The sequence below is a fragment of the Carassius gibelio genome, chromosome A19 (genome assembly GCF_023724105.1).
Source record: "Carassius gibelio isolate Cgi1373 ecotype wild population from Czech Republic chromosome A19, carGib1.2-hapl.c, whole genome shotgun sequence".
NCBI lineage: Eukaryota > Metazoa > Chordata > Actinopteri > Cypriniformes > Cyprinidae > Carassius > Carassius gibelio.
Window position 1 is genome coordinate 12773349 of NC_068389.1, and position 24304 is coordinate 12797652.

A 24304-nucleotide genomic window follows, 5' to 3' on the forward strand; every position below is an offset into this window, starting at 1 on the left:
CTTAAGAAAATACCATGGCAGCGCAGTGTACAGTAATACCAGGGTCATTTTATGAAACACAATTCATTAATATCAAGGGTTACTCTATTTGGCCCCAAAAAACGTCTGTAGAAAAAAAGGTGATAATAAATATAAACAAAAAAATAAATATATTGTAATACAGTAATTATGATCAAAAATAACTTGGTTACACCACACTGACTGATTTATAATATATGGCAAATTTATTGAATTGGAAAATACAAAACAGAAGCACTCTCATCAAATCTTGGTGTAGCCAATGTGTGCGCTTTATAATATATGCCTATAAAGGCTATCTATACAAGTTTTATTTGAACATGTTTTGGTCTATAACGTAAACCTATTCCTTTATTGTTTGTTTCGGCGGAAATCGCCTCCACACAGTATCACGATAAACTGATGACGTAAAGGATGACAAATCTCAAGTTTGGCAAATGCACGAGGCCATTCATTCACTCCCAGCTGCGCGTGGGACCAGAGCTTGCACTTGCACGCCATTTTTTATTATTTCAATGGGCTGCGGTGGGAGTCGAGCAGATGCTATTGAACCAGGATATCATGAGAGCTGGACCAGAGAAACCGAATCGACGTGATTTACCAATACTGATGCTGAAATCCACAACGGCGTCACTTCTACAAACTGCTTCGTTCGTGGAGAATCTAGCCATCTTATTAAAGACAATGCAAAACTATCGGGTACATGCTCTTAAATTGATAGGTTATAATATGCATACATACGGTTGAAAATATTGGCTGTTTATCTGATTTAAATACAAAAGTCTGTAGCTTTAAGATGCTGAGGTTTAATAACTTTTGTGAGATGTGTCACTTCCTCCTCAGGTGATGGTATGGAGAGCAAATCCTGTGGAGACCGGGGCAGACAGATGGTTAATGCAGGTTTTGATTTCCAGTACCTGTGCAAACCATCAAAAAACATCCTGCGGTCATGAAGTTTCAGTCACTGAATAGAAGACTCCCAGCTATTATGAAATATTACACTTTCAAAGGTCTCATGCACGATTCTTCAAACTTCAGGGTCTTGACAATGTAGCCTGACAAAGCAGACTGAAAGAACAGCTGTGTCAAAGTTCGAATAATATTAAGTCTGATTATCATTCGATATATGGTGACAGCTTCTTTGTGTTTTACAGCAGATAAGTGACTCAAAACAGACAATGCACAAAGAGGAATCTGCTGCATCTGCGGGGGAACCATGAGGGAAAAAACATCTTTGTTTGATGCAGAGGATACACTTTGAAACCAAGAAGAATTCAGTGATATGAATTAGGAAACCATAAGCTTTAAAGAGAAATAGAGCTTCACGACATGATATCCAATTAATGCACACTTATAAATATCTCCTTGCTGAAGTTTTGTTGCAAAAGTGGGTTAAAAAGATGCATCTGATCATTAGCATGGCTAATAGAGATTTTAGTCAACCCTAATTTCTTCCGGAGTTACTGAACAAAGCATGTTCATAATGTTGCATAGTTATTACTCACAATTACTTATAGCTCTCATTCTTGTAAATATGCATTTAATGGACGTTACAAGATATTTGCTTATTTTATATTTATTGGTGATTCAGTTTCATAGTAATGTTATTTATTTATTTTTTTTAGAAAAAAAAAAGTTGCATTATTTTATATACATTTAAATTTTTTATATGTCTAATATTTATTATTTCAGTTTAACTTTTAGTTTTTTTAAGTACATCAACTAAATAAAAATGGAAATAAAAATAAAATAAGCCGAGATATATATATATATATATATATATACATTCTTATTTAAGTTAAATTTTATTTTATTTCTTCTTTTTTATGTTTTTACTTTTAGTAATACGATTTAATTTAATAATTATATTTTAATATGCCAAGTGCTGTAAAATCACTGGAACTACTAGATAGAGCAGTTTATTTTAAATTTCATAATAAATGTACTATTGTGTTTTAGACATTTACCATGACATTAATATGAAACATTTAAAAGGGGAAAAATTACTTTTTTAATAAATGTGGCATTACCTGTGCAGGGTTTTGCATCACAAAATAGACACAGAGTATAGGCAAAGAATAGACATTGTTTAAAATACCTCTATTTATTATAGAAATATTTAACTTATCCCAAAACTATGTAAATTAATGTCAAGAACAAAGAGCACTATTGTTTCCTCTTGCCCAATAACGGGCTGAGATTTAACATTATTTATGTACATGAATTTGATTTAAACTAATCATTTCCAAATAATCATTATGTCATCCCTTATCACCCTCATTTCACTTTAAACAATTAAACTTCAAAACCGTAAACGTAGGAAGAGTAAGTTGTAAAATACCAAATATAGAAATGCATAAACATAGTGTCCTCAAAATCATATCTGATACATTGTGTAGTCACCTTCATACTCAAAAGAGGATGCAAATTTGTATGTGCAAAGCATCTGCTGCATGAAATGTGACACTATTCTGTATTATGTCCAGTCAAATAAATAGATAACTAAAAAAAATTGGGCAAATTGGGAAATTGGGATTTATGTCTCTGAATTTGTTGCTCTAGAAATGAGGTGTAAAGTCTTAGTTTTTTGACATACAGAGAAAAGTTTATATGGATATTATACTATATGAACTTAAACGAGAGAACCTGCTGTTTAAAGGGGGGGTGAAATGCCATTTCATGCATACTGAGTTTTTTACACTGTTAAAGAGTTGGATTCCCATGCTAAACATGGACAAAGTTTCAAAAATTAAGTTGTACGTTTGAAGGATTTTGTTCCAAAAATACTCCTTCCGGTTTGTCACAAGTTTCGGAAAGTTTTTTTCGAGTATGGCTCTGTGTGACGTTAGATGGAGCGGAATTTCCTTATATGGGTCCTGAGGCACTTCTGCCGGAAGAGCGCACGCTCCCGTATAGCAGAGCAGAGAGAGGCTGTGCACAGACAATCACTGATCAGAGCGAGAGCGTCGCGAAATGTCACAAAAGGAGTGTGTTTTTGGTTGCCAGGGCAAGACAACCCTGCACAGATTACCAAAAAAAAAACAGCATTAAGGGACCAGTGGATGGAGTTTATTTTTACAGAGCATCAACGGAGTTTTGCAAGTGTTTTTGTTTGTTCCCTGCATTTCGAAGATGCTTGTTTTACAAACAAGGCCCAGTTTGATGCTGGATTTGCAAATTGTTTATTTCTTAAGGATGATGCAGTCCCAACGAAAAAGGGTCACGATCGTTTGTTGGAACCGCATGCAGTGAGTAAAACTGCTTCAAATATCTCTGTGTTGTTAACTTAGCTATCGGCGCGTAAGCACATCAAGTAAACAACATGCGATGTTGTCATCAAACTGCACTTTCCACATGTACAGCTTAAAAAAAAAAAAAAAAGACGACATAAAGTGGAACTTAGTCATTTTCCAAAACCGCTAAGCAAATATATACAGTTTCAGTACATACCACATAGAGACGTCGTCGCTGATGATGCTCTTGTTAAATTTCAGCCTCTGGATCTGATTCTGGATCATAAATATACGCTGAATCTGACTGTTAGCCATGGTTTGTTTTGGACGATTTTTTTTTCTTCAAGGTAATGTCACAGCTTCCAGCTCTCAACGCAAAAGCCTACTCGTGGTACAGACTATCCTTCTCTTATAAATATAATAAAAGTAAAGACTTTTAGGAGTTATGAAGGATGCAGTAGGTACTCAAGATTAACAGGATATTGAGTGAAAACGAGCATTTCACCCCCCCCCTTTAAGATTTTACCTGTTTGGTTATATATATCCAAATCAAATCAAATTTTAAACCAGACATGCCTATTTTACTTTACTACCTCAAAGATCCTGTAAATCTTTTTGTTGTTTTTAACATTTCAATTACAATAACTCTCACTCATTTTTAATAAATGAGTGTCTCCCCTTCATTAAATCCACAATTTAGTTTGCAGTTTTAAATTAACAACTTTTTTATAGAGAAAGGGTTGCAAGTAGCCTAATTATGAATCAGCTTTAACTGGGCAATCTAAAACTGAATGTTAACATATACTACAACGAGAAAAAAGGTACGCCTTCTTTCTTTGCGTGAACATTTGGGCTGCGTTATGCATATCTTCCCACATAGTGACTAGAGATAAAGGGGGGCGTGTTTGAACGAGCAGTTTTAGGGGGGTGTGGACATGTCTTAACTTTTATAAAGATCTCTTTGGATTTGAGACTTTAGTCTTTGCAACTTTACAGATCTTCTTCACGCACCAAGAACGTGGAAAGAAAAAATTAAATCGCATCATATGACCCCTTATATATATGTCTGTGTTAACCTTTTTTTTTTTTTAAACACCATTTTTAAAAGACTAAGCGTTTAGGCTAATTTCTAAAGTTCTTACATTATTATAAAATGCGGAAAAGGTCACCATATATGAATATTAAGATCTTCTATAATAGTTTATATTGTCACAGGACTGACTGAGGACATGACTGACTCTAAGACCATGCGGAAAAGTCTTGTGAGCGCCTCAGAGCCGAACAGCACACAGCAGCAGCAGCAGCTCGAGGCGAGCTCAGAACAGAAGTAGCGACGCGCGCGCCGTGCTTCTAGATGACAGACCTAACATAAACAGACCTTTGCTGTCTCTTTACAACCCCAACACAGTCTCTCTCGCTCTCGGGAAGCTTGGAGAAGAAGAATGACTGACGGAGGAATGTTAATCTCGCCGTCGGTTCTCCAGGATCCTGGAGATGGGGCGAAACCCGAAGACATCAGTATGGATTGTTCGGACGGGGAAGACGACTTATGTTTGGAAGAGATTTTAACTCTGTACAGTCAACCGATCAATGAGGAGCAAGCCTGGGCCGTGTGTTATCAGTGTTGCAGGTGGTTAACCCAAAAACAGAGACGGAAAGAGACGGGTGGGAGTCCACCTGGACGGATTGCGGGTCCTGGAGATGTGAGGATCCGGAAAGACGGGACTGTTCAATTATATCAACAGAGCAGTACAGGTAACCATAATGTTTACTTGAGAAGTCCAAGCAAATGCGCAGTAAATGGCGCACCATGAGGACAGCTGAACAGCAACAGCATTGAGACGCGTTATTTACAACTGACACGTAAATATAAGCGAAATTATGATTAATGGAGGCCATTTTTAGAAAGATAGGAATGTGCCTAACGTTACTCCTTAATTCTAGATTTACGCCGATTACTTAAGGTGTTTTCCCCCCAAGAATATATATATATATATATATATATATATATATATATATATATATATATATATATATATATATATATATGCACTTTGTTTTTCTAATTTCTCATGATTTTTTAAAATCATAATTCATTGCAACACCAACCATTTCCTCTCCGTAAAACCGGTTAAATCGTGGCGACCATCGTGTCACTGTAAACAATGGGGCCATGTGATGGATACATCAGATAAGCACCTTCAGTCTTGAAGGCGAGAATAGGGACCTGTTCGGTCATCATGCATAGCCTACTTACCATATTGATTCAACATTTAGACATGATTATGTATTGTTCAGAATGCACTATTACGAAAATACCAAGTATGATTCATATAGAACATTGAACGTGCCAAATGTATCTAAATATCTGACGTTATTCTGTACTTCCAGTCATATCTAGTGCAATGTTCTAAATTAATAATATGAAACCATTATAAATTAAAATATGCCATCAGATTACCAGTTAAAATAATGTATTTTACTTGAGAACATATAGCTTGGGGCTTTGAATATAGATCTTAACTGTTTTTTTATATTTGATTATTATTATTATTTTACAAAATAATCATTATTTCAAAAAATTTATTAATTTTGAGAGAGAGGGATTTCTCAGACAGAACTAGTATAATTAAATATCACCATTATCTCATGTGGGTTCCCGAGCCTGAGGCTTTTGGGTTTGGCTTTGGGAGTCAATCTGACTGCTAGTTATAATTATTGGGATGAATGTCTCAATCATCTCACTAATAAGACATGACTGTCAGTTATTTGAGCTTTATTTATTTATTTATTTTGCTGTTTTCTATAGATAGTATTTTATACATTTAATTTCCAAAGGACACTTCCATAGGTTTCTTCTGCTTGAAGTCATTAGTACTAACCTGTGAATGAGCTGCAGTTAGCTGCTGATTCATCTTTAAGACAGTCGCAGTATAGTTATGCAGTTGATAGTCTACGACCCTGTTTATGCAAACTATTCTAAAGGATGAAAAGTGAAAGGATTTGTCTCCTGGTTTCTTATTAAGTAAAGAAGTGTAATGCCTAATGCCAAGCAAATAATTAGATCAGATGGTCCCTATCAGGCAAAAAAATCAATGCAAAAAGTGTCTCCTGAATTCTGCTCTCCTGGGGACGTTTGCTGGCCTGGCAAATGTGGATACATTCAAATTGTGCTGACTGACCAATGATATCAGACTGTGGGTTTCAGAACCTGCCAGTTTCAGTCGTGATCCATCCCTGATGAATAGATCTGTCCCTCAAACTGAATAAAACCATTTGAGAGTCTGTTAGAGATGTGATGTGTAAATAAGTCTGCCTCCAAGCTTTAGGCAATGCTTCACTCCTTTTATGTTATAGAGAGATTTATAGTTGCTACAACATAAACATGGAGAAAGCATGAATTTCAATTTCCAACAAGAAAACTGAAATATGAAAGTGTATGTTAGCTCTAAAGCTCCTGAGAAGTGAGAGATATAGATTAATCTTAGATAGATAATGCTTTCACTTTCTGTTATTACAAGGTGTTGTGATTGCATCGAAAGCATCAGAATATATTGCATATTTGTCACAGATGTTGTTGCTAGTATTTTCCATTAACAATGATTAATAAATATGAATTTAATAATTCATTTAAATTGATTTTAAATTAATTGTCTGGCTCCACTCAGAAATAGAAATATTTTTAAAATAAATAAATGCAGAGACATTTTTAGAAGCATGGGTTTTAACCTTTCCTATTTTTGTCCCAATTTTGGTTTCTTTCCTATCGAGTCAAACACCCTTGTGAATGGGTTTCCATGATAACAACAAGGTCACAATGTAAAGGATGAATTGTTTCCAATGATCTCCTTTCTTCTTTATAGGATGATAATATTACACTACTTGTTTTCATACAACAGTATTATTGGTATCTGTCTTGCACTGAAAGACAAAAGAACCTCTTCAAAAACACGTCTTTCGGGTCCAGATGGTGTATGTTAGACAGTAGGAGGATTCAGTTTCTGACTTCTTTGCACATTTTCAGTTATATTTGCGCTTTAGTTGTTGAGTGGCCGTTGCAATGACACTGGGTTCATTCATTAGTGGCAGCACTGAACTCTGCTTCTCAGCCAATCCCAGAGAAGTATTTTCTTTTAACACTAACATTATACCTGCAGTGCCACTGAAGGAAGGGCTAAAAGACAGACATTATTATTCTAACCCCATGTGTAGATGTTGTGTATCTCAGGCTCAATGGGCACAGATTGCCTCTCTGTCTGCCTCTTATAGATCAGAGTTAAATATTTCATGTGAAGGTTGTCTGAGGTGAACCCCTGGGTCTCTCTGTGTAATATAGAAATGGGGGAGGGTCACGGTCAATTCCCCTTAAATGAAATGTATTCATGGCTGTAACACATACTACACACTTCTCTTGAAAAATGCTGTTAATTGACGGTGCTTGCTAAAGTCTGTATCTCTTTTATTAAAAAATAATCATATGTATTAAGATTTAGTGCACATCTCGCTCTGCATCATTTGTGCTTTCGGAAATAAATGTTATTTCAAACCATGGGGCGTGTTAAGCTGTGCTATTTAGTTTTCTGATTTCTGGTTGGAATGAAAAACAAACAAAAACACTATAGACTTGCATTGAAAGATGGACCAGAATAATACCGTATTTGGAGATTATTTTGGCTATTTTGACTTCTATAAATCTATAAACCCATTCAGAACATCCTATGAACCGCATAGAAATGCATTAGCCACCACCCAGAACACCACAGCAACCAAGTGTTCTAACAGTACAAAGTCAGATTTTTGGAAGTAATTTTTTTTTTCTCCATAGATAAATTGATTTTTCTTATTTTTATAACTTATAAACAAATAAAGACAGTAGTGTTGTCAAAAGTACTGATGTCGGTACTGAAATCTAAAAAAATGTTATGCGGCTTCTCAAACACCTCTGATAGGCCATTGTGTTCACATGCTCAACAGATACGATGAACACTTCACGCTCTTCACAGAGCGAGCGGTTGAAAAAAATACGACTGGTACCAACATTGGTACTTTTGACAGGCCCACTGTGATCTGTGAGGTTGGATAATGCTTCTGTTGAAGCCATCAGCCTGCATTTTTTTTCAACTAACTGTTTTATATTCATTTTTTTATAATCATGTTTAATTTCTGAGGAAAGATATCATAATCACTGATTCAAAATGAACATATATGAATCACTGCAAAAGAAGTAACAGTCTGTTACTCCCTACACTCAAACTACTTAAAAATGTGTGTATATATATGCATATTTGGCAATAAACACAAAATACATATTACTTCTAAATACATAATCAGCATCAGTAGTTTTATAGAGTATTCCTGCATCGTATTTAATTTGATTATGCCATCACAGTACTTTTTGTAGTTCTCTCCTTCATCAAAGCCATTAAATGCAGTCTTGTACCTTGTCTTTTCTTCCGATTTTTAAATATATTTTTGCTTCATATCAAAGTTTTTAATAGTTTGATTCACCTCATAGCTTGTTGGTTTGGTTTATGGCTTATAACTCTTAAAATACTCCCTTTTTTAATTCCTGTGGGAAAAATAAATAGGAAAAATACTTCTGGAACCAAGATTGCTGAAAAAGTCCTTTTGCACTATACAGTATAGCAACCATCCAGAAGAACTTCAGTCCAACGATCCCAATAGCAGCACACTAACAACCGCCCAGAACGCCTTAGCAATGTGTTAGCAACCACTTAACAATAGGATTTATCAATTATCCAGAAATGGAAAAATCTAGCTCTACATTATATCCTGTTGTCAAATTCGTTGATGAACATAAAATTCTAACACATATGAAATATTAAGAATATTTAGAAAAAATTTGAGTATGATAATGCATATCTGATTTGTTTCTCTTTCGTTTCTCTCCTCCCCATTACAGATAAACTCATCCCGCCCAGTTCATCAATAGAGGTGAGTCATCTTTTGTTGAGGCGCCTGACTGGTTTTTGACTTTTGAGTGAAATGAGTCATTCTGTTGCTATATTTGGTAACGGGCATCAGCTTGACTAAACATCCTGAGGAAAAGGCTAGTTTTCTTCTCGGTATGGTTTCTGAAGGTTTCTAGGTGCAGTTTTTTTTTTTACTTTTTTGCTGACTCCATGCTGCTGTCTGTGTCCATGGTGTATGTACTTGCCATTTAGGTCAGAGTGAGTGGTTTTCAGGAGTGCCTGCATCGATGGCAACCTCATTGTCTTGATGGTATTCATTAGCTGTTTGTTCTTTGTTGGTGTGACAACTATGTGGATCTCAGCCTGCCTCAAAGATGTGTTTTGGTCTCTAATGCGCCCTGCCACTTTGGGAAGTAGCCAGAGCTCTGCTGTAATCCATTTGAAAATAGTTTTCCCAAGCTTTCCAGCACCAAGAGATCTTCTGCTGTCCAACTCGAACAGAACAGGACATATTCACTGGCTTTTGATTCAGTAAACAAGAGAGTACTGTACATATAGGACTGTGTGTCTTTGCTAAAAATAGTGAATCTTTTGGCTAAATATGATAGATTTTAAAATGCCTCAGCGGTTAACAGATGGGTCCACAGGAGGGATGCATACATGCAAACAAGCGCCCACACATAGACTCATGCGTGGCTGTGCGTGCATGCATTCGGAGCCTTCTCTGAACGAGATTATCAACAGAGCACTAGTTGTAGACTCGTGACAGTGAATGAAAGGATAATCAAAGAGGAGAACAGCAGGGCTCTGCCTATTTGGCACACAGACACAATCTCTTCTTCAATCAGGTGGATATATAGTAAAGATAATCATTTTTTTTTTAAACATTCATGACCTGTTTGACAACTTTCCAAAACTGAATCTTCTTTAAGTTGAAATATGTCTGATGCTTGCTGATGTTCATCCTGAGAAATTCAGTTCATGTTGTTCAAAATTGTGTGTCTTTCCTTCTTATGGAGAACAAAAAAGAAGACATTTTGAATAATGTGTTGGCTGTTTTTTTCCATGCAGTTGCCAGGAGGAAAGATAGACTCAAAAGTGGCGTGAAAGTTTCATAAAAAGGTCCATATTCCATTTCAGCTTGAAATCAAATGATAGCGTTTTTCTTAAGGTCCAGACCAAAATACTGACAATCTTGAAATCAGCCCTGTTAATGGAAAACAGTAGCAGTGATGGGTTGTAATGAAAGATTCATTTGAATCAAAACTTTGAACCACTGTTGTTATTGTTAACTAAAACTAGTAAAAATAATTTTCTTTAATTGATGAAAATAAAAAATGCTTCCTTTACTAATACAGTAATAAAAAAAAGATATGAATAAGAACAAAATGACTTAAATTAGAAACAAACAAACAAACAAACAAAAAAAATCTATAAAAGCTAGTTTTTGCCTTGCGCTGCTTTATTTAACTTTATTTTTAATTTTATTATATGTCTTTTTAACATTCCCTTATTTTATAGTTGTATCTACATTTTATATTTTGATCTAGATTTTTAGGCTATGTTATCTGTGTGCAACGGGGGTCTGAGAGTAACGCAATTTCGATTCTCTGTTTGTATGTACTGTACATGTGGAAGAATTGACAATAAAATAGACTTGAATCATGAATCTTGAATTCGAAAAAATAATAATAAATACTGTGATAATATATAAATAAAACTGAAATACAAACCCGATTCCAAAAAAGTTGGGACATTGTACAAATTGTGAGTAAAAAGGAATGGAATAATATTAAGTTATATTATAATAAAACTTATATTTTATTGACAATAGAATATAGATAACATATCCACTGTCCTCATTTGTAAGTCACTTTGGATAAAAGCGTCTGCTAAATGAATAAATGTAAACGTAAATATAACATATCAAATGTTGAAAGTGAGACATTTGGAAATGTCATGCCAAATATTGGCTCATTTTGGATTTCATGAGAGCTACACATTCCAAAAAAGTTGGGACAGGTAGCAATAAGAGGCCGGAAATGTTAAATGTACATATAAGGAGGAACAGCTGGAGGACCGATTTGCAATTTATTAGGTCAATTGGCAACATGATTGGGTATAAAAAGAGCCTCTCAGTGTGGCAGTGTTTCTCAGAAGTCAAGATGGGCAGAGGATCACCAATTCCCCCAATGCTACGGCGAAAAATAGTGGAGCAATATCAGAAAGGAGTTTATCAGAGAAAAATTGCAAAGAGTTTGAAGTTATCATCATCTACAGTGCATAATATCATCCAAAGATTCAGAGAATCTGGAACAATCTCTGTGCGTAAGGGTAAAGGCCGGAAAGCCATACTGGATGCCCGTGATCTTGCATCACATACAGGAATGCTACTGTAATGGAAATCACAACATGGGCTCAGGAATACTTCCAGAAAACATTGTTGCTGAACACAGTCCAACTTGCCATTCACTATTGCCGGCCAAAACTCTATAGGTCATAAAAGAAGCCATATCTAAACATGATCCAGAAGTGCAGCCGTTTTCTCTGGGCCAAGGCTCATTTAAAATGGACAGTGGCAAAGTTGAAAACTGTTCAGTGGTCAGAACTTTTTGGAAAACTGGGACGTCATGTCATCCGGACTAAAGAGGACAAGGACAACTCAAGTTGTTATCAGCGCTCAGTTCAGAAGCCTGCATCTCTGATGGTATGGGGTTGCATGAGTGTGTGTGGCATGGGCAGCTTACACATCTGGAAAGGCATCATCAATGCTGAAAGGTATATCCAAGTTCTAGAACAACATATGCTCCCATCCAGACGTCGTCTATTTCAGGGAAGACCTTGTATTTTCAAACATTACAATGACCACATACTGCATCAATTACAACATCATGGCTGTGTAGATACTGTGTAGGTACTGAAATGTCCAGCCTGCAGTCCAGATCTTTCACCCATAGAAAACTTTTGGCGCATCATAAAGAGGAAGATGCGATAAAGAAGACATAAGACAGTTGAGCAACTAGAAGCCTGTATTAGACAAGAATGGGACAACATTCATATTCCTAAACTTGAGCTGAAGTTGTCTCCTCAGTCCCCAGACGTTTGCAGACTGTTATAAAAAGAAGAGGGGATGCCACACAGTGGTAAACATGGCCTTGTCCCAACTTTTTTGAGATGTGTTGATGCCATGAAATTAAAAATCAATTTATTTTTCCCTTAAAATTATGATCATTTGATGTTTCATCTATGTTGTATTGTGAATAAAGTACTGAAATTTGAAACGTTCACATCATTGCATTATGTACTTATTCACAATTTGTACAGTGTCTCAACTTTTTTGGAATCAGGTTTGGAGATTAGTATGATCCAATTCTGAATTATTTGTTAACAAATTGGTTCCTGGGTTTATCTCATAATTAAATTTTTTATAGCTTCAGGACAATTGTTTCCACTTCTGTTTTTGAAGCTTTAAAACGTCAGGCCTTCTTCATTGTAATGGCATGGTAAAGAGCTACTAGCACAGTTTTCGAAATAGTCATACAGGTTTGGAACAACACAATGTTAAGTAAATGATGGCAGAATCTTCATTTGTACATAGTGTTTCATGTATACAGTCAATGAGATCAGGGCTTTGGGCTAAGGCGTCTTCCTCTTCATAAAGCCTACACTGTCTGAGGGCAGTAATGAGACAGGGTGTGTGTGTGTGCTCTGTTCTGCATGACTGCACCTCTCGTAGAGCAATCATGTGATGTTGCAGTATGCATGTTTAAGAGCTCGGCCTCATTTAAGCGTTGCCTCTACACTGAATGAAGTACAAGCAAACTGCTTTTCGCCACAGACAGGCCAAACCAAAGGCCACCTAACTGCCCAGTGAGTCAGTGACTAAAGACAGGCCTCATAAGGCATCATAATGTTCCACCTAATAATCTACAACAGAGGTAACCAAGTGATTTTATTATTACTGCAACACTTATTTCTTAGTAGAAGAGTCTATGTCAAATGCGAATGTCCAAGATACAGAAAATGATATTTTTTCTCAAAAAAAAGAAAAGTTTCAATTGAATGACTCTAAAATGTCATGTGGTCTTACACACGTCTTAGTCATTATGTTATTAAAGATTTTCATTATACTTTTGTTTTTACATTGTCATCAAATATTAATTCAGAAATATCATAATATCACAGATATAATATCATTTTTTATGACTAAAGATCACATTCGTGATGAAGATGAAGACTTCTTTGTAGACTGGACGTTATGCAACATTTTTTAGTTTACAGACAATCTGTTATTTGTGATCAGTTAACAGTTATGCATTTGTTGTCAATGCAGAATCATATCGATCCATCTCCAAAATGCTATTGATTGGGGAAGTGCTCTCTGTTGGGCTTCATCCGGCTCACTCTGGCCTTTGGCACTTCACCCAGACAGAATGTGGCGAGCTGACCCAGTTTTCCCATTAACATGGTACTACTGGCAGGATTCAAATATGTTATAAATAGGAGAATAGTGATCACATTTAGATGCCTTGGCTTCTCACCAGGGACCTTCAGCTAAAAACTGCTGAAAGCATGGACTGAGAAATTTGTGGCTTTCCGAGAGCTTCCATAATCACTGATGTGCATTTGCCAACTGACATTAACGATTTTATGACCTTCAAGCTCTGGAGGATGAAAGACACAGTCAATTGTGACCCAGAGGCATCTTGGTTGTTTATAGAAAATTCGTAAGGATCACCAAAGAGGATTAGGTCCAAGATCCCGTTCAGTGGCTAAAGTGGGATTATCAGACCTCTTAATGAGAGTTTCTGTAAGATAAAGTACCTGTGGTAGAACCTGTCTGTGGTTCTGGTCTCAAGGGAGAGGGATCTGTAGCTGTTAGACCAGCTTTGGGGGAGGGGTACGAATGCTGAAGGTCTGTAAAACACCGGTCAAGGCCCCTGTAAATTCCCAATATAACTTCCCCTGGCTTTCATTGACTGATCTTTTTCAATATTCCATCTCTGAAATACCCCTCATTTGGCTTCCGCTTTCTCTTTTTTTTCTGTGTGTATGATTGGAGAACTTGTTTTTGTTTTTTTTCACTGTGAGCTTGATGCCCTCGTGGTTTAAGATCCCTGGAGGTTTTTGTTATCACTGCACAAAGCGTGTTTCTTTCACCTCGCTGCATAACTTTCCTTCCTCAGCTGACGGTGTGTGAGTGTGTCTGTGTGTAAGGATGAGGTGGAATGTGTGAGTACTTTGGCCTGATCACACACAGCCTTGACGCACAATGTTAATTTTCCCATTCGCATTTGGTGCCAATTTACGCACAACCATTACTTTATAGCCACGTAGCAAGCCTCAAATAACAAGTTGTTCTCTTATGATGTCTTGTGCCTCCTGGAAGATTCTTTGTGGTTTGTACAGTTTTAGAACACGACATAAAGTCTCTGTTGATCTCAATAGCCAGACATAATCTTGACCCATATATTTAGGTCCGTCATGATTATTACATAATAACCTGATCTGTTATGATTTGATTGTGATTATTTAAAGGAACAGTTTATTTATATTTATAAGTTAATATTAAAGTATTTTTATACTTTTTTTATACTTAATATTTTTGTAGTTGTAAGTAAAACAAGAAAACACTCCTTTCAGAGTTTTTCTACTTCAAAATATGCATGTTTAATTTGTTTCAATTGCTGTTTCTTTGTTAGTACATGTGAAATTGACTAACATTGTACTAAATGAAAATGTTATGGTGGTTTATTACATTAAATTTAAGCCATGTGAAAGTGAAGAAATACTGCTTTTTATTTTTATCACATTACTGTATAGTGATGATGATAATACAAATATTGTTTATCATTATTTATTTAAATCAAATTATTTATTTTAAAGCGTTGTCATAGTAAAAAAAAAAAGCGATATTTAATTAGCATTTTACATGATGCAATAAAAATATTTCTATTTATTATTATTGTATCATTGGAAATTATTATCATACATTTTGTTTCCGTTTCCTAATTCAGTGTGATGCACCTGCATATATTCAAGCATGCACTATAACTGATGCGAACAAAACAACTAAATCATTGCAATTACTTTTCAGACAAAGTTTGATAACCATGACAGCCCTACATATTTGCATAAGGCCATGCTTTGTGTGTTTGTTGTCAGCTGAGGAAGATCACTTAAGTGTGTGAAGGCCAGTCTATACTAAGATCGAATCAGTTTTATTCTTCACATTTCCTGAACTCCGCCCTGACGTCCTTTATTATGATTCCATCTAATGTGAAAGAAATGCTTCATGTCCTGCATATCTATGATTGGTGAACCAAGAACGGATTTGTCATTGTTTGGTTAATCAGTCATAATCTTGTCCTTGCAGAACCTTTAAGATTGTGTAAGATGCAAATTACTCCAATTAAACAAACACTGGTACATTTCTTTAAGAAACATATCTGGAATGGTTTGGCAATCCACCAATATGTTTGCTCATCCCTAACCTGTTGCTCCACTGAGAGCTTGACCAAACTTCGGAATGGCGTTGTCTAAGATGCGTTGATGAAATTTATGCTGGTTTGGCCAAGAGTCAACCTCATAAATTCACCACATCCTTTCCCAGAGGACTTAAAGGGCTGTGTCCAGCAGAGTGAGACTAATGGTTTTAGGTTTCAAATGAAACATCGTCTCCGGCCCCCTCAAACAGATCATGGGGTTCTGGATCGGACCTCTTTACTTGCTCTTTCTTCAGTGCTCTCTCTCGTTCTTAATATCTTGATGAGAGCAGTAGCAGCCACATAACTATTGAAAAAGTTTGCGCTGGGTAATGTTTGAAAGTTTTTGGAAGAAGTCTGTCTCTTTTTTGAGTATACTTTAAAATATAATTTATTTTCAGCATCATTCCTCCAATCTTCAGTGTCACATGATCCTTTAGAAATCATTCTAATATTGATGTGCTGCTTTTCTGATCACTGTCAATTTTGAAAACGGGTTACTGCTTAAAATGTTGGAAACAATGATATATTTTGTTAAAGATTCAAAACAAAATTATCTTACTCTCTTCCAGTGTTGTGGGTAACGCGTTACAAAGTAACGCGTTAGAGTACTCTAATTACTTTTTTCCTGAAATGTGTAACTTAAAGCGTTAGTTTCGTGCGGAAGTAATCAGTAACTTCGTTATTTTTTAAAAAAAGTAATCCGTTATTTTAAGGAAAGGAAAATCCCGACTGCAGCCTGCTTTTTGTCAGACAGTAGGCCTAGGTCTACTGTGCCACCTGCGGATGTACAGTATCAGCGGAGCCGAAGCTCTGTGATCGTAAAGTCAATGGCTGTGATGCGTCTGTGCCCTGCGCCTGACCCTGTGTGTGTGTTTTTTTTTTTTTCGAACTCCTCTAGATGGCAGAGAGGACAGCGTTTGGTTTATGGAAGTACGCACATTATTTTCAATTTGTCAACGAAAAAGAAAAGAACATAACGGTAAAATGCACACTCTGTGAGTGACACTTTAATAATAATTAGTTCGGCTATTAAGCGATTTGTCATTTGCCTGTGTGGCAGTGAAGGATTTAATTCGGTCGGTTTGTTATCATTTTTGTTTGACAGGCAGCTGTTAATTTCTGTTAGATCGTTGGCTGGCTGGTTGTTCATCATTTCTAAATGGATTTAAATCTGCAAGCCTGTTTAAGGTTGTGTTTACAAGTAAGCATACTTGTACTTTGATAACTGCATTATTTAAAGTTAAAGAAAAATCAGGAGTTATCTTGTGGTCCTCATAATATACAGTAGCCTAGGCTACCCGGGCTGGGTAGGTGCGAATTTTGATTAATAATATGTTCTGTGATAATAAATAAATAAAACGCCATGTGGAATAGCCTATTGCTGACTGTCTTTCCTGTTATTGTTATCCTGCAGTGTTAATTTAGTCGGGAGTCAAGACTTCTAGGTGCATTTAAAGGGGCCGGGGGCTGTGTCTGTCATGTGTGAGCCGCTGCGAACTGCTTTTAATTTTTGGTAACGCATGAGTACTCTAACGCGTTACTTTTATGAATAGGTAACGCTGTATCATAACTGATTACTTTTAATTGATGGTAACGTTGTAACCTAACTAACTACTTTCCAAAGTAACTATACCCAACACTGCTCTCTTCAAACCTTTGAACAGAACTGCATATTGTGATTTTTTTTTTTAAATATATATTTTTTTTATGATTAGAGCACTGTTTTAGCAATTATTTTTGAAGCTACATGTGCAAGAAAATAAAAAAAATGGAAGTTTATAAAAAAGTATAGCACTTCCTTTTCCTTGAGTGATGTCAGAGAGAGAGAGATACGATCTTTCCTACATTAGGACAGTAGCAGAAGTCGTTCCCCATCAGTCTCTGTACGGGACAGTGATTCAACGTGTTCGTCTGAGGAAAGCAAATGTCCAGCTTTCTGTTGGGCTCTGGATGTAGCCCAGATCATTATGTAACCATTCACTTTCTCTTTCATTCACTCTCATGGTGTTTTTTGTACTCCATTCTTTTGCTTTTAGTGGGTCACCTCTGTGCCAGTTTAATGGATCTCTGTACTTCAGGATCCAAATGTTCCTGGGAAACAGGCCTTACATGCCAATTGAATGTAGTTTGTGTTTTTATACAGCAGTGGTCACCAACCTTTTTAAGCCCAAGATCCCTGACCTCTGTCTTTCATGAAAGACTAGATCTACCTTTCGAAGAACTGACATTAAAAGACACCCCAGATTGTGCTTCCAATTTAAGGTAATTTAATTTAGTATTTTAATTAGTTTAGCACCGATCATGGCCGATTTTTTCTTTAACTAGCAAATTGGCTGATTCTGATGGCCTATTGGTTGCTGATTTTCTTTCTTTATTTTTTTAAGCAAATTTATTCATTCGTTATTTGTTCTGTAACAAGCAAACTGGTTTTAAACCAAAATATCTGTAGGCATTTGAAATAAGAGGCAACCACTGCATTTTAATCTTGAAAATCCCCTGAAAGATCATAAAAATTAGGATTTCCGTCACACTCCACCATCCAAAGTTAGCGTTAGCCATAACCAAGTATGGCAAAGCTGACATTAAATCAACTCTTTTTTTTTTTCAGGTCATTTACAGTAAGCACAAAACCCAGCTAGTTGCAAAATGTTTAACCCTATAAAGCCTACTTTATCATATTTGATGTGAAAATATCAATGGCCTCTAAAAGCTGAAAAGCCTGATGTTCACAATCTAGTTCATGCCTTCATGGCATCTGATTGATAGTTTACTGATAAAAATACAATAAACGTATGAATAACTTGCGGATGAACACTTACTTGACCGAAGCAACTTAGGTTTACTTGATTATCCATAATTTTTAGAAAAGTCATGTTAAAATATGATTATCAGTTAAATGTACAATGACAACTAGTTTTGATCATTAAACTAAGCTTTTAAATATCGTCTTACTAAGAATTTTCATTGAGGGATATAGTGAAAACTGATATTTATGTAAATAGTCTGCTGGGCTGTTTTGGAAAATCTCATTGATTTATACATATCTGAATTTCTTTTTACTTTTTAGCCTCATCTGCATCAAATTGCATGTTAGTTTTTTTTTTTTTTTACTTAAATACAGTAGCTCAATTTAAAAATATAGATATATACAGAAATAGGTTTTCAAAATATTTCAAACGTGATGATTAAACATGAAAAAAATATTTTAGTTTATGGGCAAAACAAGGTCACCCGTCAAATGAATGGGAATGGGAAAAGCAAAATGACCTCCCACTATTTGAGAAGTTCCCACATTTGGTTGGTGGTAAATGTGTTCATTTCTCACCCTGTTCATATAGTTTATTCATGGCTGGAACAAAAGACCACAAGACCCTTGGGCGCTTCCGTCATTCCCCCATAACTAGTTTGATTCATGTGATTTTGAAGCAGCTATGTACTGTAAGTTTATCAAGGTGTGGTTGGGACCCTTGGGCGTCTGTGGTCTTGGAGCATGCGCTCCACATACATGGTCAGATATCCTGCCCTTAATTTATTCTCAAAAACTCAACATGATGCATCCGTGTAGAACAGAGAAGAATGGCATTGTTCTGATCATCTCCAGTGGCTCATCTCCATATGATGCTGGGAAAATGGTGAAGAAACTTTGCCTTGGAGCAGTGATGTCATGTGAGAAGCGCTCCAAGAACAGTACCCTGTGTCTTCATTGTTTCGTGTAGCATGGATCGAGCTCGAGGGAAAGGAAAACTACCATATTAAGAATGTGGACATATTGAGTTGGATGAAATATCACTCCAAAGTCAGTTTAACTAGTTGAGGTGGGAGGTCAAACCAGGTGTGTTCATATTCTTTGTCATTGAGCTGCAATGTTATATATGTGTAAGAAGAAGATATTTCAGTTCAGTTCCACATGAATGATTCTTTCCTTCCACCATCACTGATCTCTGTCTCCTCTTACAGAGAGAGTCAAACCAATTGCACAGATTCAACTGTTCAGATGGGAATATTTGCTCAGATCATCTTGGGTGAGATGAAATGAGCCTAGATTTACCAGTGTATAAAGTTAATACTTATTACTGCTGGAAATCCACCTGGTCAATGAATAACTATTAATGGAATGTTGCTATGAAAACACTTTTGAATGGTTTGGAAAGTCTTTTGGGAGGTTTATGAATATTCGTTCTCGCAGACTGATTGGCCCATTTTTTAGGTCAAGAAAGAAGAAGAGAACTGCCATGTTAAAATAATAGTTCACTGAAATATGAAAAAATCTTTCATCATTTACTCACGCTCATGTTGCTCCAAACCTGTATGAATTTCTTTCTTCTGCTGAATTCAAAAGAAGATATTTTGAAGAATGATGGTAGCCAAGCAGCTTCTGGTAGCCATTGACTTCCATAGTATTTTTTCTTTATTTTTCCTTCATTTTTTGTGCTTGAGGGAACTTGAGGGTGAGTACATGATGACAATATTTTTTATTTGGGTGAACTATCCCTTTAAGTACAGTTTGTCATAACACAGAACAGTTGAACTTTTTGTTACAATACCTTGAAAATAATTTTTTTAAATACTTTTTTTGGTATCACAGAGAAAAATTGCCACAACATTAAGGACCAATATCTAATGGTCTAATTTTCTTACAACTGGGAGTAATACATAAACTCATAAAAATACATTTATATTCAAATGTGTTTATGCAAAATAAGTCACCCTCTTTATTATTACTACTATTATTTGATTATCAAAAAGACTATTTCATATAATAATAACAATAGTGCACTATATAGTAGATTAATATTACATAATAAGTATATTATTTTAGTTTGACTTACCAAAGTTAAACTCTCTTATTTTGTCGGATGTTTCTGACGAAAGATTTACAAATGCTTCTCATTGTAATAATCAAGAAATGTATGAATATATATTTTTGACTATAACAATGCAAAGCAATCAGAAACATCAAGGATAGCACGTCTGGATGCTATTTATCATCTTGATCAATAGCAGGAGTCTGAGGTTGCAACTAATGAATGGCTTCCATCTTGATCTTCATAAGATATTTCATATTGTGTTTTGATGTCAATTTCTTCCCAAGTTCCCAGTGTGCTCTCTGACGATCAGCGCAGTAACCCCTGGTGAATAGACAAAAGTGGTGTGAATGAACAGTGATGAAGAGCCCGTCTCATCATGTCTCATCTGCACTGTGTTTTAGATGGTTCATCTTAACAGGGTCAGTCGTCTATAAATAAATAACAACCGACCCTAACTTATGCATAATTTTGTTCGCCTCCGTGCAGGCTGTGCTATTGATTATGCTTCAGGTCTGCCATGGATGATGTCCTCTTAATAATGTTTCTGGAATGATTCAGGAAAAAGTCTTGGAATATCCTGGAAATGACGGCCTCGTCATTGCCTTTTATGTATGCGGGTGTGCACACATTCATTCATGCATCATGTGCTGTGAGCCACATGCCGATGCTTCAGCAGACAGCTGACTGCTGCCCACATCGGTGTAAAGGCACTGGCATGCTAACTCAATAGAGGAAACAGAGCTTTGTCTGACGGACAGACTGCTCTTGTTAGTGTCAGGATGTAGGTGTCTTGATTTATTCTGAAATGAGACTGAAGATCAGTGTGGAGATGCAAATAAGTGTCTGAAACAGATGGACATGCATTAACAGCTTTTGCTCTTCAAAGTCATCAGTTTTGTAATCAATGAGCCAGAATCACTTCTTTAATCTAATAGGTTCAATAGCTTCTAGTTCTGGTATATACAGATAATAGAATATGGGAAGGAAAACAAATAAGATCAATTGATAATTCTATAAATCTATAATATAATATAATATAATATAATATAATATAATATAATATAATATAATATAATATAATATAATATAATATAATATAATATAATGATAATTTATAATTCTATAAATCTAGAATATAATGTGTTATTATTTGTTATATTAATAATAGTTACTGTTATTATAATTTTCTAACATAATTAAATATACAAACATTTTTATGCTAGTAAATTATAATAAATGTTTTATATATATTAATGTTATATAATAATAATTATTATTATATTATAATAGACAAATTGACAAAATAATTTGTTAATAATAATAATATCAAATAATTATATAAATAATGTACTGTATAGTTTATAAATTATTGTTATTATTATTATTATAAATGATGAATATTTTTTATAATATTTGTACAAATAAATATGGTTATAATAAAAGGAATAATAAACTAAAGAATATTTGTATGCATGTATATACATACTTATGCAAAATAAGTCACCATGTTTATTATTACCTTAAATTATAAAATTATGAATTATTAAATTATTAAAATTATTTTTCAAAATGTAACTATTAACTTAACTATTAATTTGATTAATTTAACTATTTATAATTATTGAGAGGAGGCAATTCACAAAACTAGCCAATGATGTGTCAATTATTTAAAAGAAAGTCGCAATTATGGATGCACAAAAAGCACAACAAATTCAAGAACAACAACATGTTTAGGGTTCTGAAATATCAGGTCTTGAGGAAAGCATAACAAACCAGGGATGTGCCTCGCAGCAGTGATGTCATGTGAACTGGGCTGAGGGAAACACTAGCCTGTGTCTTCATTGTTTTGTATAGTGTGAGACAGAGAGAGAGAGAGAGGAAGGCAAGGCATCATTATTCTCAACATATACTGATGGAGATGAAATATCACTTTGATTTGAGGATTTGAGGCTTTGTTATATATTTGATATACATATTGGCCAATAAAACACATTGTCTCTGCTATCAGAAGATAGACAATGATGATTTAGAGTTGATCAGCACACAGATTGTATCATGCATGTCTAGCTGAAGTCATGTGCTTCTGACTGGATTTAGCTCTGTATGTGTTAGTGTGTCGTGATTCTTGCTTCCTCTCCTGTAACCCGTCCTCCAGCATCACTGCTCTCTCTCGATCTCATTCCTTCTGAGTCTCAAACCAGGAACTCCATGTTCTCACAGTCACACCCTCCACCGCCTCTGAATCGCGGGCACGAAACGTAAAGGTACTGAACCTCAGACACGCAATACTGCAGGAAAAAGAACCTTAGCTTTTGTAAATTTGCAAAAAAAAAAAAAATCTGTAATGTAAATAATATATATATTCAATAAATTAAATACTGTTGCATTTTTAGCATGGGCAGCACTACAAAGGCCAAACAGGTCCATGTAGCTTTGGGGCTGTTAGTTACTGACGTGTGCCAAACAACATTTTCATTATTTAACAGATGACGAGCCACACTCGATGAGCTCTCGCTGCATCTGCATCATCATACAGCATTCTCGTCCTCCTGACTTCTCCTTTTTGGCGTCCTTATGTTATGTAAAAGTTCTGCCTCTCCCAGATGTGTAACTGAGGTGGATGTTTGATGCTTTGTTAATGTTGACCACACCTGGAAAAGCTGGAATAAAAGGACGTCAATGAAAGATTGTGTTTGTGACAGTGTTTTTAGACTTATAGCTGAAGGCAGGACTTCTGTTATTTACACATGAGAGCAACAAAGACAACAGGAGTGGAATAATGCTGAAAGACTGAGCAAGACTTCTATTTAAAAAATCTATTTTATAATCTTTTTTTTTAATTGATCCATATCAGACAATGTTAGATTAATGTTGTTACTTGAAATGAAGTATAATAAATGTTAACTTAAATAAATAAATGTATATTTTATTTCAACTGATTGCAGAGAAAACTGTTTTCATTTAGTTTATTTTAGAGTACTAACTAAATTAAAGCTGCAGTTGGTAACTTTTGTAAAAATATATTTTTTACATATTTATTAAACCTGTCATTATGTCCTGACAGTAGAATATGATACAGATAATCTGTGAAAAAAATCAAGCTCCTCTGGTTCCTCCCAGTGGTCCTATTGCCATTTGCAGAAACTCCATCGCTCCCGGTAAAAAATAACCAATCAGAGCTGCGGTCCGTAACTTTGTTTGTTTTCAATATGTATAAAAATGAACATAATAAGCGAGTACACCATGAATCCATTTTCCAAACCGTGTTTTTAGCTTGTCCTGAATCACTAGGATACACCTATAATAAGTGTTTATATTCGGACTATTTTAGATTGCTTCGGGGGTTTCAGCGGCGGAGTAACCCAGTACCTTTGTGATTCTTCATAGACATAAACAGAGAGAAGTAGTTCCGGCTACGAGGTTCTTCCGCAAGACGCAAGCAGTTCTGTTTATTAACCGCTAAAGCGTCTGAAGTTACTTACCGCAGCTTTAAAACTATAAAAAATATTTTCAAAAGGAAAAAAACATAAGCTAATAAAAATGTTAGAATGTAAAATAAAGTGAAAAAAATATATAAAAATAATCTAATCAATCTAATCAAATAACACTGCCTATATTTTATCATCTTGATGGCCTTCTCCATTATCTATTGTTTACTAAATCTTTAAATTTAACATATATAATTTAATAACACTGTTAAATGTGATTTTAAGCAAATCTCAAAATTAACATTTATTTTACTCACTGTACATTATAATGTTGTGATGCATTTTTTATTAAATGGTATAGCATTTTGATATTGACCATCTTTTATAATTATCTTC

At 35.3% G+C, this 24304-nt stretch overlaps 1 protein-coding gene across 5 annotated transcripts in view; it reads left to right on the forward strand.

Moving 5' to 3' along the window:
* The first annotated feature begins 4487 nt into the window (after nucleotides 1–4487).
* Nucleotides 4488–24304, forward strand: part of LOC127935762 (protein spire homolog 1) — a 39794-nt gene continuing 19977 nt past the window's right edge. For 2 of the 5 annotated variants that reach the window (XM_052533908.1, XM_052533910.1), the window contains exons 1-2: nucleotides 4488–5006; nucleotides 9175–9206. In XM_052533908.1, coding sequence (XP_052389868.1) covers nucleotides 4694–5006; nucleotides 9175–9206 — 345 coding nt within the window. In that variant the 5' untranslated portion in view covers nucleotides 4488–4693. The remainder of the gene's footprint in view (nucleotides 5007–9174; nucleotides 9207–24304) is intronic. The other 3 variants (XM_052533909.1, XM_052533911.1, XM_052533912.1) reach the window with 2 other exon arrangements.